The sequence below is a fragment of the Chrysemys picta genome, chromosome 6 (genome assembly GCF_011386835.1).
Source record: "Chrysemys picta bellii isolate R12L10 chromosome 6, ASM1138683v2, whole genome shotgun sequence".
NCBI lineage: Eukaryota > Metazoa > Chordata > Testudines > Emydidae > Chrysemys > Chrysemys picta.
In genome coordinates, this window is record NC_088796.1 from 21235884 (window position 1) to 21249495 (window position 13612).

General features: G+C 38.4%; 1 protein-coding gene across 32 annotated transcripts in view; it reads left to right on the forward strand.

Moving 5' to 3' along the window:
• The window catches only part of NEDD4L (NEDD4 like E3 ubiquitin protein ligase), a 348035-nt gene that overhangs the window by 275016 nt on the left and 59407 nt on the right, over positions 1-13612 (forward strand). For 16 of the 32 annotated variants that reach the window (XR_010602118.1, XR_010602116.1, XR_010602117.1 and 13 more), the window contains 4 exons: positions 4244-4376; positions 4650-4826; positions 10590-10664; positions 13126-13185. Coding sequence is in view for 27 of the 32 variants with exons in the window: in XM_065598799.1 (XP_065454871.1) it covers positions 4244-4376; positions 4650-4826; positions 10590-10664; positions 13126-13185 (445 nt within the window). In the remaining 5 variants the exon portion in view is untranslated. The remainder of the gene's footprint in view (positions 1-4243; positions 4377-4649; positions 4827-10589; positions 10665-13125; positions 13186-13612) is intronic. The other 16 variants (XR_010602120.1, XR_010602119.1, XM_065598808.1 and 13 more) reach the window with 3 other exon arrangements.

Below are 13612 nucleotides of genomic sequence, written 5' to 3' on the forward strand. Positions count from 1 at the left end.
ATATTGGGGGAATAGAGGGGTCACAAAAGGTATTAGGAACTGTATGGTTATTGGAAAATGCCCCTATACAAAGAGCCGTATCTCCTTACGAGGGTTCAAGAACTCTCCAGTTTTATTCATGTGTGGTCTAGGTGTCAAGATACCCATATTAGCTTTGTGCCATTATAGATAAGTTATTTGTGCTTCCATGTGTATATATAAAAAGCTTGCATATTATGTACATATATGTATTGTGGATAAAGTGTGAACAGCAGTACAGTATTATTCTAACTCCATCATACCCATATAATAGTTAACACAAATTGGTACCAACAAGGCTATTAGGGGCATATTGCAGGTTATTGGGAGGTCTCTGCTGACTAGATAGATTGTTTATTTGATAAGAGTGTGCTTACAAGAGGAACTGTAAAAGAGGAAAGAGAAATCTGCATCATACCTTTTGAGTTTAAATACAGCTAAAAATATTTCACTTTGCTAAGAGATTTTAATATACACCAAAATGTGTAATTTATGTAAACTTCTACTGATGGCAGAGATCCTTTCATGTTCTTAATTCTACATTTCTTATTGTTACAAAATACGGTAGGCCATGCATAATTGAGTAGGTAAGATCTGTACTGAAATCAAACATTAGTCAAACACCTACATTTATTTTGCTGTTTGACATGTAATTACTCTTCTTCCACGATGGGATAATTATTACAGTAACATCTTTTGAATATTAATTTATATTTATTATCATAATTATGTAAATCTGTGTTGTCTACATTTCTTAAAACCCTACTGTTTATTTCTAGGTTTCCTCTTAGTTAGAGATTTGGATACTAATATTTTTATGCAGACAGTGATTTCTAATTAGATTATATATTTATTAACAATAACAGTTGTAATAATTAACATGATATTGTGCCTTTTTATTCTATATGTTTTGCATCGCTTTTAAAACCAACTGATTATAATGGAATTTGGGATGTTATATACTGAATGATGGGGCTGTCCTCAGTTGTCTTATCGCTGTGGACTTGTCAAACAAACATGATTTCATTTTTTGAGTACAAGTTCGGTTGATAAAGATAACTGGGTAGATGTAATACACCTCTACCCCGATATAACGCGACCCGATATAACACGAATTCGGATATAATGCGGTAAAGCAGCGCTCCGGGGGGGCAGGGCTGCGCACTCCGGCGGATCAAAGCAAGTTCAATATAATGCGGTTTCACCTATAATGCGGTAAGATTTTTTGGCTCCCGAGGACAGCATTCTGTCGGGGTAAAGGTGTATATTGAAACTTTGTAAGGCATTTGACTTAGTACTGCACAGAAACCTGATTAAAAAAATAGCATAATACAATATCAGTAAAGAACACGTTAAATGGATTAAGAACTGGCTAACTGACGGATCTCAAAAAATAGTTGTCAGTGGGGAATCATCCTCATCAAATGGGGATGTTTCTAGTGGGGTTCCGTAGGGCCCAGCACTAGGCCTAATGCTATCTAACATTTTCATAAATGATCTGGAAGTAAACGTAAAATCACTGCTAATAAAATTTGCGCATGACACACAGGTTGGCAGAGTAGTAAATAATGACAAGAGCAGGGCAGTCATACAGAGCAATTTGGATCATTTGGGAAGTTGAGCCTATTCAAACAAAATGAGTTTTAATACAGCCAGATGCAAAGTCATACATGTAGAAGCAAGGAATGCAGACCATTCCTACAGAATGGTGAGGGGGCGGGGGGCTGTATCCTGGAAAGCAGTGACTCTGAAAAGGATTTAGTGGTCATAGAGGATAAACAACTGATCAGAAGCTCCCCGTGTGATGCTATGGCAAAAAGGGCTAATGTGATCCTGGGATGTACAAGTAGGGGAATTAGAAGTAGGGAGGTGATTTTACCTTTGTATGCTTCATTGATGAGACCAGTGCTGATGCCAGTTCTGGTGTGCATGTTTTAAAAAGGACATTGAAAAATGGAGAGAATACAGAAAAGAGCCATAAAAAGGATTGGAGGGCTGGAGAAAATGCCTGAGAGTGAGAGACTTAAAGAGACCAATTTGTTTAGCTTATCAAAAAGATTGATTTGATTGGCTGATTGCAGTATATAAGGGCCTTCATGGGGAGAAAATACTGGGTCCTACAATGCTCTTTAATCTAGCGGAGAAAGGCAAATAATAAGAATGAAGGGCTAGTAGCGGAAGGAAGGAAGACAAATTTAAATTAGAAATTTAGGCACAAATTTTTATAATGGGTGATTAATCAGTGCAACAAACTACCAAGGGAAGTGGTAGATTCTTCATCTTTTGATAGCTTCACATCAAGACTGGAAGCCTTTCTGGAAGCTGTGCTTTATAACAGTCCCTTCTGGCCTTAAGCTCTTGAATTTATGAAACAGAAGTAGGAAACCTAGTGGCTCATGTGATTGCTAGTAGGCTGTGTATCATCTCACTCACAGGTCAGTGTTCCAAATATAGCCTATTCAGGTAATGAGGAAATGTGGTGATGAATGTTCTAGGGTCTGGATTTGTGGTGTGTGGCCTATAAATCACTTGTGCCCCTTGAGGCTGTAAATTGTAGCTATTGAAAGTGATGGTTATGAAGAAACTTCTTTTCTTAACACGATCGCCTTGGAAGGCTACAGTTTCAAGCCTCAGGTCATAAGTGCAACTCCCCATTACTCCCAACATGCTCCATGCATCAGGCCTGAAGGGGAGAGAGGTGTAGGAACTGGCTGTTGTGAGCCTGTGCCTGCTTGGGGATCCCCAAAAGGGGAATTATAGGTGGCTTTCACTCCCAACCACTTGCATTTCTCGTTGGTGATTCCCCAGGAGGGAATCTCTAGCAGGCACAGAGCCAAAATATGTTTCCTTTGTCCCCCTCTCCACAGTCCCTGGTGCAGGGAGCATGTTGGGGGTGGGGAGAAATTGCTGGAGCACCATGTGATTAAATTACTTAATTTTTACTTTGTGCAAAGGGGGCAGAGCAAAGCAGGAAATCTACCCCAAAGTATTGATTGTGGCTCCTTGAACTTCCTGAAATAACACATTCAGTCCTTTATCTATGTGAAATGAGTTGGTGGTCTGAGGCCAGTTTTTTCTGAAGAGGCTTCCATCTCACAAAATCTCTCAGTAACAACTACCATCCTTTGTTGGCAACCTCATCAGAGAGAACCAGGATTGACTTAAGCATAGAGATGGAAGTAGCATCTTAGCTCTTGTGATGGTTCCTCCTAGCTCAGGAAATGATGTGCAGTGGTGGGGAACCTATTGTAGCTAATGGGACAGGCAGAGCTAAAGGCCCATTCCCTCAACCAATGGGGCAGAACCATTGAACCCAGGCCACAAAAGAATTCTTGGAGCTACAAATGAAAAAAAACAGGAATGGGAGTGAGGTCCAAAGTTAAAAATGAAGGAACCAGAAGGGGATGCTGAGCAGAGAACCCCAGGCAGCACCTCTGATCCTCTAAGGAGTCAGTGTTCACCACCCAGGGAATTCTTCCCAGATACATGACCGGACAAGGGACTGGAAATAGGTCCTGCAGTTGCAGAGCACACCAGAAGGCTTTATGACTTTGTGGGGCCACCAGTGGGGTGTCCCTGAATGAGGAAGTGTGGGGGAAAGTGCAACCAGAACCACTATAAGAGGTTCTGGAGGACCCAGAAGAGGGGCTGCAGCTTGGCATGTAGATGTGCACCAGGGTCTCCCTTTTGTTGCAAAAAGAACAGGTGTCAGGATTTTCTGAACTGTACCAGATGCACACTCATGGCTCCATAGAGGAGCTGCCTGCTAATATTCCCAGCAGGCCATGGAGGCTGGCCATAGTTCCTAGGGGGTGGGTGCTTGGTGTTGAATTGGTGCCAGAGCATGGGCAGGACTAGTTGGTTGATCACGAGCACCCACAATGGTGGGGTCGTGTATGGAAGTGTGAGCTGCTCTACCGGTTTTATATATAAAGGATCTCAGTATCAAAAGTTGTCAGAATAGTTGCAATGAGTACTAAAATCTGTTGTTCTCTGTTTTAATTTAAACAGAAGTTTTGTGATTGACTTCAGGTTTTATTTGCTTTGGACTATGGGTTGATCTGTTTGAATATATTTTGACAGAGTTATGATATAAGAATTAATCTTATTGTGCCTTTTTAATTACTTGTAGATGGACAGAACATCTTGAATTACAATGTGTTAATTTAGGATTAATAGTTTTGCTGTTCTCCCCTCTATCCTTGCTCGTTTCCACAATATCCAGTGACGTTGCATCTGATTCTGACAACAACATCAGACAGATAAACCAAGAGGCAGCCCATAGACGGTTTCGTTCTCGGAGACACATTAGTGAGGATTTGGAGCCTGAGCCTTCGGAGAGTGGAGATGCATCTGAAGTACGTACAGGTCTTGAAATCATTTCCTCGGCAATAAGAAACTGTTCTATGGTGTTACAAGAGTCCCTATAACTAAGTTAAATTCCTCCAAACAGATTCCTTTTAATTGTAAGTTAGTTAATACGTACAGCAATGTTTTCACACAATTTTTGAGGTAGCTGCCTGAGCCAAATTCTGGTGATAATTAGGTGGAATGAAAGTGAATGAGGTGCTTTTTCCAAAGCTGGGCAAATTCACGTGTCTAACTTGCCATAATCTTTTTCCTTTTGTCAGCCCTGGGAAACCATTTCAGAGGAAGCGAGTCTAAGTGGAGATTCCTTAAGCCTGTCACTGCCACCACCCCCGGCTTCTCCAGTCTCTCGGACCAGTCCTCAGGAGCTGTCTGATGAATTGAACAGAAGACTTCAGGTCACTCCTGATTCCAATGGGGAACAATTTGGTTCTTTGATTGTAAGCAGTGCGCTCACCATATATATTACTGAACTAACCTTGGTTACTTTAAGTCTGATATGGTCTGAATCATCCATCTGTGTAGGTAGTAGTTGGAAGGTATTATGAATCAAGCATTATTTTACACTTGAGGGCTGGGATTCTCGTTTTAATAACCTCAATCTTGTCCCATAATTTCATATTTGAGGCTGAACAAGAGCAAGAATTATTATTAAATATGCATGTATCTTCTAAACAGTTGTAGACCGTGGATAAAATCCTGTTTCCACTGAAGTTAATGCAAGTTTTGCCATTGACCTCATTGGAGCCAGAATTTTATCTAGTGTCTTTAAAAACAAATCTGGTTTATAGTATGTTTTTTTTTTTAAATATCACCTTTTGATTATTAAAACAGAATATTTTAAAATCCTATTTACTTTTTACTCTTCGCTTTTTGCAGTTCAGTTAGAAATAGACTTGTCAGTTTTGATGTCTGCTTGTCAAGTACTGGCAAAATATTGCAACGTTGAGATGAATTGCACACCACTGTGGAATATTTATTTGGATGTCAGTGTGTGGTGGTTTTGTGTGGGTGTGTGTATTAGAATTTTAAAAACAAATGTGGAAACACATCTCTTGATCTTCGGTTTTAGCAGATGCAAAATTTCAACTGAAAGTGTCCCTTTGAATTTGATTGTACAGCTTGATATGGTCAGAATGTCACCATTCAACATAGTACTAAAAATAACAAACAATACTAACGTTACTTAAACAGACTTACCAAGTTTCACTCGTATGAAGGAAAGCTTAATCTATTTTGGTTAAATTTTAAGGCATTTTTTATTAAAATATTACACTTATTATCGATTTTGTAATTTGTTTCACTGAGATAAATTTTTTTTAAATCCTACTAGTGGAAATTATCTTAGCTTTAGAGCACTGTTACAGTAATGGTCATCTTACAAATAAAAGATATTGCTTCAGTGTATGTTTGTAATATATTTTAAAACAAGTGCTATTCTCTTAAATTGGAACTTGGAAAAGACCTCACAATTTGAACTGGATCAAATATTAAAAGGCTTAAATAAGATATAATTGGAGCTGTTTAGTTGTGGTAAAATATGAAATTTCAGGGTTTTGTAAGATTTGTATATGTTCGCCCTCCTTAGTAAGATGAAAAGTTATAATTTGTATTTGTAGTATCTTATAATCAAGGCAAATTGATGATCATGATCATATCATGGTGGACGAATAATATAATTGCAAGTGTGGGAATGTTTCATGTCTCTCAGATAAAATAAACAATGGTAAATATTGAATCGAACATAGGAAACTGAATATATTGTTGTCTCCTAGGACATCTTATTATCATTCAGGAGATAAGAAACCTAAATTGAGATACGTTCTGATTAAGTGTTACTTTACAAAATTAAGTAGATGTAAATTCTACTCAGAGTTAATTTGAATAGATGTCTTATGATGATTTGAATGTCAGCTCCGGGCTAGTTTAGCAGACTCTGTAACCCCAATCCTGCAGTGAGAACCACATGGTAGGGCCTGGTACCTTTGTGGATACCGACTGATTTCATTGGGACTCTATGCTGGGGACAGGAGACTAGCCACATGGAACCAATAGCTTTGACTGAAAAAATTGTCTAAATTAAGGTACATCAATAATAATTCTTGTTCCACACATAGTGTATGTGGCAGCAAAATGAGATTTTCTTTTTAAAAAACTGATTTTCACTTTGTATGTACTCTTAATTCAAACTTGTTAGATCAAAAATTGTATCTTTTGGGGAAAGACTGGAGGTTCTGAGATGCACCTTATTAACTTTCTTTATGTTGTTATTTATTTGTATTCCCATAGCACCTGGGAGTGTCAGTCTGAATCATTCTTTAAACAGGCCAGATAGTTTGTATATCTGTAGTTCAGTTATTCCATTATTCATATATTGTTTGCCAGTTGTCCTCTGCATAAAATGTCTGAGATATGAATTGTGCAAATAAACAGTCTAAAAATACCCAAGATCTATTTCTATGCATGGAACCTGCAATCTCATTCAGACGATATAGAAAAGCAATGCAATAAGGTATCCAGAAAGCAGCTGACACACAAACAGTGTTTGTCAGCTAAATTAATAGGCTTCTTATTTGCACTAATTCAGTTAAGAGGGAGCATTGCTGATGCTAGAAAGAGAGAATAGGGTTCCAAGTAAGAGGTTGTTTTGAAGCTGATTGATTTTCTTTCCATCTTATGGAATTCTCATGAGTAATAGAAAAATTATTGACACTAGGCCTAATGCCTTGAATCTAAAGTCCAGATGCTAGTGTGTGACGCTAGTACGCTATATGGGGATATTATAAAGTGAATGAGTTTTTTAACAGGGAGGCAGTGTTATCCTAAGAACCTACCTTGTTAGCAGGTGTTGAGCCTGCCAGGTGTTGCTGAGCCCTGGTCCGTTGTTGCAGGTGAACCTTTAACCCTACTCTAGGTATAAGGGAGATTGGAGTGGCTGTCTGAACAGAGAGAGGGGATCTGGGAAGAACAGTCTTTGAGAAGGAACCCTAGTTGCTGCCAAATCTGAGAAGGCTTAGGGCCGTAATTTGTGTTTCATTTTGAGTCAGTTTGTTTATAAAGCCAATTTCCATGGGAAAGGGAAAGCCACCTGTTCAGGCTTACGTGTCATGTAAAAAATTGACTGGGACTAGCACTAGTATTTTTAAAGATCAAGCAGGGTGATTCTTTGGGGGTCATCAATAAACTAGTCCCTTCCCCCCTCACAGTAGCTCACAATAGCTCTAAAATGAGACCCATTTTAAATAAAAAGGGGATGGGAATGTGCAACCTTTGGACCCTCACTCTCACTGCTGCACTGTAGCCCAAATCCTTGTGTTGAGGTCCATGCATGCAAAGGGTAATTCTTTAAGTGTCTAGAACTGTTAGATCTCCATATGGTGCAGTTTTTTGTAATCCTGACCTATGTCACGTGACTGGAGCCTGGAAATACAATTCAGTCATTTACTAGTATTACTTTGTGTCACACTTAGTGTTGACAATTCTCGCAGTTATCTCGTGAGTAAGACCCTATTTCAGTTGCGGGATGGTTGTCAAATAATTTTGTCTGAGTTGTGAGCAAGACACGGAAAATCATGGAAAAGTAATAATGGATCTTTTGTTAATTGTGGTTATTTGGAAAAGCTAGAGAGTCCTATTTGATTAAGAAAAAAATGCTGGAACAATATAAACACTCAAATATGTTATGCCTGCTAATTTTTTTGATATCTGACATTTTGCTGCAACTATATTAGTCAATAATGTGCATGGCTGACAGCCCAAGCTCTAGCTGCTATCAGCTTGGATAAATGGGGTTCTACTGTACTAATAAGGAAACAAGTGTTTGTTGCAAAGGGGGAGGGATAGCTCAGTGGTTTGACCATTGGCCTGCTAAACCCAGGGTTGTGAGTTCAATCCTTGAGGGGGCCACCTAGGGATCTGGGGCAAAATCAGTACTTGGTCCTACTAGTGAAGGCAGGGGGCTGGACTCAATGACATTTCAAGGTCCCTTCCAGTTCTAGGAGATAGGATATCTCCATTAATTTATAAAACGCATGCAAAATTGTTTGTAAAATAGTGTCCAAAGTAAGCTAATTAAAATCAAAATTGCGGTGGAAGTCTAATATCGCAGGAGCTGCAATTTCCTCAATATTGCAAATTAAGTGGGGCCTTAATCATGAGTCTTATGGTATTGGGTGTTTTTGTTAAAGCCTTAGTTCCCTTTGCAGAAATGGGAACCAGTGTCTAGCATTACGTAAAGAGACATTTAATTGCTATGATTGTCAAAATAGTTTTTTTTAATGAAGTCAGTAATCTTCGGATTCACCTGGAAAGCTGGATAATCCATTTGACTCTCAGTCTAGTAAACTCAGATTTTTATCTTCAAAAAATATAGATAAGAGACAGACAGAGATTTCCCCCAGCATAAGAGCTGGGCATGCTACGTATTGCATTCTTGAGGCTTCCTTTCATTTGTGGTTCAGAAATCCTGTGGGAGGAGGACTTCTAAGATCACAGATGCTCTTACCCTTTGACCACCATTACGAACTTTGTGGTGGTGATCTTGGTCTTCAGTGAGTTCAGACTCTGTTCCCCGTCAGTCTTTTACCCACTATGATAGTGCCGTGTGCTGCTAGGCTGTTTTTTTGATAGGGAATACACATGTCTTAATAAAGGAACCAATTCTTTAAGGCAGGAAGAAGCTTGCACTGCCATGCAAAGCTCAAGTGGTAGGTACCTGTCTGTAGATAAGAGTGTCTCTGTTTCCACCAAATCCAGTAGCAGCTGATAAAAAACATAGGAAAACCTGATTTTTAAAAAAGAGGGAGCGCAGCACACACAGATAACCAGAGCACATGCTTAATAGTTATTAAATGTCTCTTTATTATACCACCTGTAATGTTTATTATGACTACCGATACTGTTGTGATGGATACAATATAAATACCTATACAGAATAACAGAAGGCTAAGAGTAATATCTATTCTAATCCTCCTAATGAATTGGTCAACTTCTGTGTTAAATTTCTGAGTTGATATCAATTACATATTACTATTAACTGCACTTTCATCATGGACTTGTGTCTGCACAGCAGTGGAAGATGTGACTTGCAGCCCGGGTAGACATGCCCATGCTTGCTTTTATCTAGCTACTATGCTAAAAATAGCAGTAAAAAGGCATTGGCACAGGCTTCAATATAGGCTGATCAAGCTCACCCAGGACCCTGGGTACATACTCTCTGCTATTTCTAGCATGCTAGCTGGATTAAAGCTAGCCCAGATATGTCTATTCAGGTGGCAAATCATCACTTCCATTGCAGTGTGGACACAGTCGCAGTCAGTATACAATGAATTCACATTTTACACCTGCAGTTGTTCTTACTATTTTAAGGTAGGAATTGACTCTTGGGAGTATGTTTGATAATGCATTCATCCTACCAATCCATGACCAGGGCATTGGGTTCCAGCAAAGACCCACCATAGCTGCTATTCCAGCATATGTTCTGGAATAGAGCTTTCCGCCCTCAATGCACAGGGTAATGGGGGCATTGGATCCACTTACACACTCCTGTGTGGGAGCAGCACCCTTCCCTGCCCTTATGTGGGTGACAAACGCAGCGTTTATTTGGCGCAGGGAATCTTGTGTAGACTCTTCACGTGGAGTGAATTCCATCCTATAGGTTAGTGAGGGGCTGCATTGGAGCCCCAGAGAGTCAAGCAAAGGTTTGTATTTTTCTTTGTACTGCCCAGTCCCATCCTATATTCCCTGAGGTCTCTCCTCTGAAGCTGCATAGAAACAGACTGTCAGAAGCACCATGGGACTTTCACTCAGCATTTCATTTGGGGTCAGCCTTCCCAACTTGCTGCCGGTTACAGGACTGTTTAATCTGCTGTGTATTTTCCCGGAGAAGTTGCCAGCTAGCCAGCCCTCCTTCCTTGAAGTCTGTCCGTAAGACACCCATGTCTTGACTGTTAAATAATAGGATGAGATGTGTGGCCCACTTCTTCCTGTTCCCGGCTAGTCCAAAACAAGCCAAGGGTGAAATGCTGAGAATTTAAGAGAATGGTTTTTGATTGTGACACAAGATTATGTAGAAATATAAAGGAGATGGAGATTGCAGGGCAAGCCTGGTTTATTTTGAACTCCGAGAGCAATATTGAAAAATAGAAATGAATTTCCACATGTGTTTAATGCATTACAATTTAGAAGTTTCTCCTTTCTTTCAGCAGAGAGATCCTTCTTCAAGATTGAGATCTTGCAGTGTAACAGATGCAGTTGCTGAACAGTCTCACTTATCACTGGTAAACCAAAGCTCATTTTTATTTCTTCTATGCTTTGTTTTAAATATTCTTTGGTTCTGAGTGGAACCTTTTCCTGTTGCAATGGCTTCAGAATATTTATACATAGGTGGTAGGAATATGACTGTACCAATCGGTAACTGATTCCAAATTAAGATCATGTTGCATAGGTCAACAAAGTAATACGGTTATACTTGTTTTACAAAAAGATTAACTCAAGATGATTGAAGACAGTGGACGAAATCGTGGCCTCACTGAAGTCGATCAAAGTTTTACCATTGACTTTATTGGGGCCAGGATTTGAGCCCATGCATCTAGTTCTGTCCTCGTTTATATCTCTGCAATCTGGAGTTGCGTGTCGCAGAGGGAATTTGGCCCAGTGCTATTTTTTTTTGAAAAACAAATGCACACATTTTGAAATAGACTTATGCCTGGGCTTACAGGTAGCTATATAATTAGAATTGGGCAAAATTGGTGACGTTTTTTATTAAATTTGAGAGGTGGGCAGAGGGTCGCTTTTTTGTTTTTTTGGAGGGGGAGAATAGCGGTTGTTATACTTGAAAATTCATGGACTGTTTTGTGCATGGGTTTTTGTTTTTGTGTGTCAGTATTATTTAAAGCCATTCAAAATTTGCACAGAAGTGTTACCATAACCTTTTCTGGCCTGGGAAGAAACGTAACACAAAAAAGAAATAGGCGCATACCCATAGAGGTGGTGGGAGCGGTGAGGAAATCAACACTTTTTGCAAATGTGAAAAAATTTGCAGCATGTTGCAAGTCAGTTGCCAATTTAAATAAAAAGAAATTGACTAGTATTTCACCCAGCTTTAACAATCCCCTTTATGAAGGGCCATGTAAAACCAAAATCTAACAGTCACAATAATTTTCTGACCAATATGATATAAGTTAACAAGTCAAGTTTTCCTAATATAGTAGCTAAGAAATTAACTGAATCCCTTTAAACAGGAAAAGGATCCACATCCCAAGATGGTTCTTAAACAGGAAAGGTAGCTTTGGGTTCTCTTTTACTCTATATTTATGTAGCACTTTACTGCTGATGTCCTCCAAGCTCTACATTTTTTTCCATAGAATTGGGCAAAGTGGTGGTGACACGGATAAAATGACCTATAATAAAATTGAAGTAGATCAGCATTTGACTATGGCTGGCCAGAATATTTCATAACGGATGACATTGCAATGAAAAAATAACAATATTTCCTGTAGAACTTTCTGCAGAAATATTTCCCCCCTTTTTTTTTTAACCGGAACTGTAAATATGGACATACGAATGAAATGGATCATTAGAACTTGCTTCTTCAGTAAATAACAAAATATGAATAATTGAAGGCTTACGTTGTCATTTTTTTATTGTTAAATTGGTGTGATTCTGCCATTTTAAATTTTAAATTGGCTAATTTTTTTATATCAATTTGTAATTAAACAGTTGACATTTTTTTCCTATTTTTATTAATTCACCAGAAAGCTGGAGAGTATCTAATGATTCTATATATGTCATGATGAAATGGTGGCTTTGCAGTAATAGATGTTTCTGTGAGTGTTCAATGGCAATGTATGTAAAGTACTACCCAGCTACTTACTTACCCTCCTGCATTAAAAATATTATGGCTCTCAGCAAAAGCATACTTAAACTGTCTCTTCTCTCTACTATAAGTGATTGGCTTGTGCTGGAATCTGTACCCGCGAGCGTCTACTTTTTCAATATTTTTGATTCACTCCTGTCGTTTGTGGTTTGTGGGTTGTTTTAACTGGTGTATAAGGTTAGGCTCTGTTATGACTCTTCCTTCAGTTTATTGTTTTAAAATGTTTACTAAATGAAATTAGGTGCTCAAAACAGCAGTATAAAAAGCATTCCTTTAAAACTGGGACATACTTGATCTAACCAATCATCAATCTCTACTGAACTAACAGTCATTTTTCTTCTAGCAACTAAACCCTTACTTTATTTCTAATTAAGCTGTCTGTCCTGGAACATATTGCTCCTTACAGAAAACTTGGAACACCAATTTCTTTTATTATTATTATGATTCTGACTTTTCACAGGGCTGTGCACTCACTGCTGGCCAGAAAATTGCTTCTTCATTTCTAAATGTCTGCGCTTTATGCTTGTAGAGCTGAAGATGTAAAATTGTTTTTGTTTGGAAAAAGTAATTATTTAAACACCTTACATTATAGCACTAGTGTATATAGAGAGCCCTGCACCACAGCTATTAGACTAGTGCCTCAGTCTTTGAATTTATAAGTGATATGTTCATCTGGGTTATCAGTGATTGATGGCTTCATTTTCCTTGCTGCTGTCTTTTATTTAACGTAACTTCAGTCTAATTGCTTTCCATTACAAAGTGTGAGAGAATGGCTATGATTCCTTATTCCTGAAGATGTGAGTATAATCTATTACCTTCATCACTAAACATACTTATCTGTAACATTAATTATCATTTAACAGCAGAGTGGTCCATCTAGGAGAGCTCGTTCTTCAACTGTCACAGGTGGTGAAGAACCAACGGTAATAATACTCTTTATCAAACACTTTCTGTAAATTAAATATGGGTTGGGTTTAGCATCTTTTATGACACTGGACATTTTTTCACACAGCAGCAGTGTATTGGTCTAAACTTTTCAGAAACCATAGCTAAATTTTAACATTTGTTTTTCACCTTTTACACTTGAAAAAATTATTTCAAGTATACGATAATATCACAGTAATATTAGCATACAGTAAAGATATGGTTATAATGCAATTGATTTTTAAACAGAATGATACTCAGTAAATATCATTGACTAGTGCTCAAAAATTGAAAGATGTAGCACTTAATTTTTAAATGCAATACTAATTGCAATGTAGATTATACAAACAGACCCTTTAAATATGGCACTTACCATTTGCACTGACTTAACACTAGACTAATTCAGTTTTATTCTTAGGCCTGGAT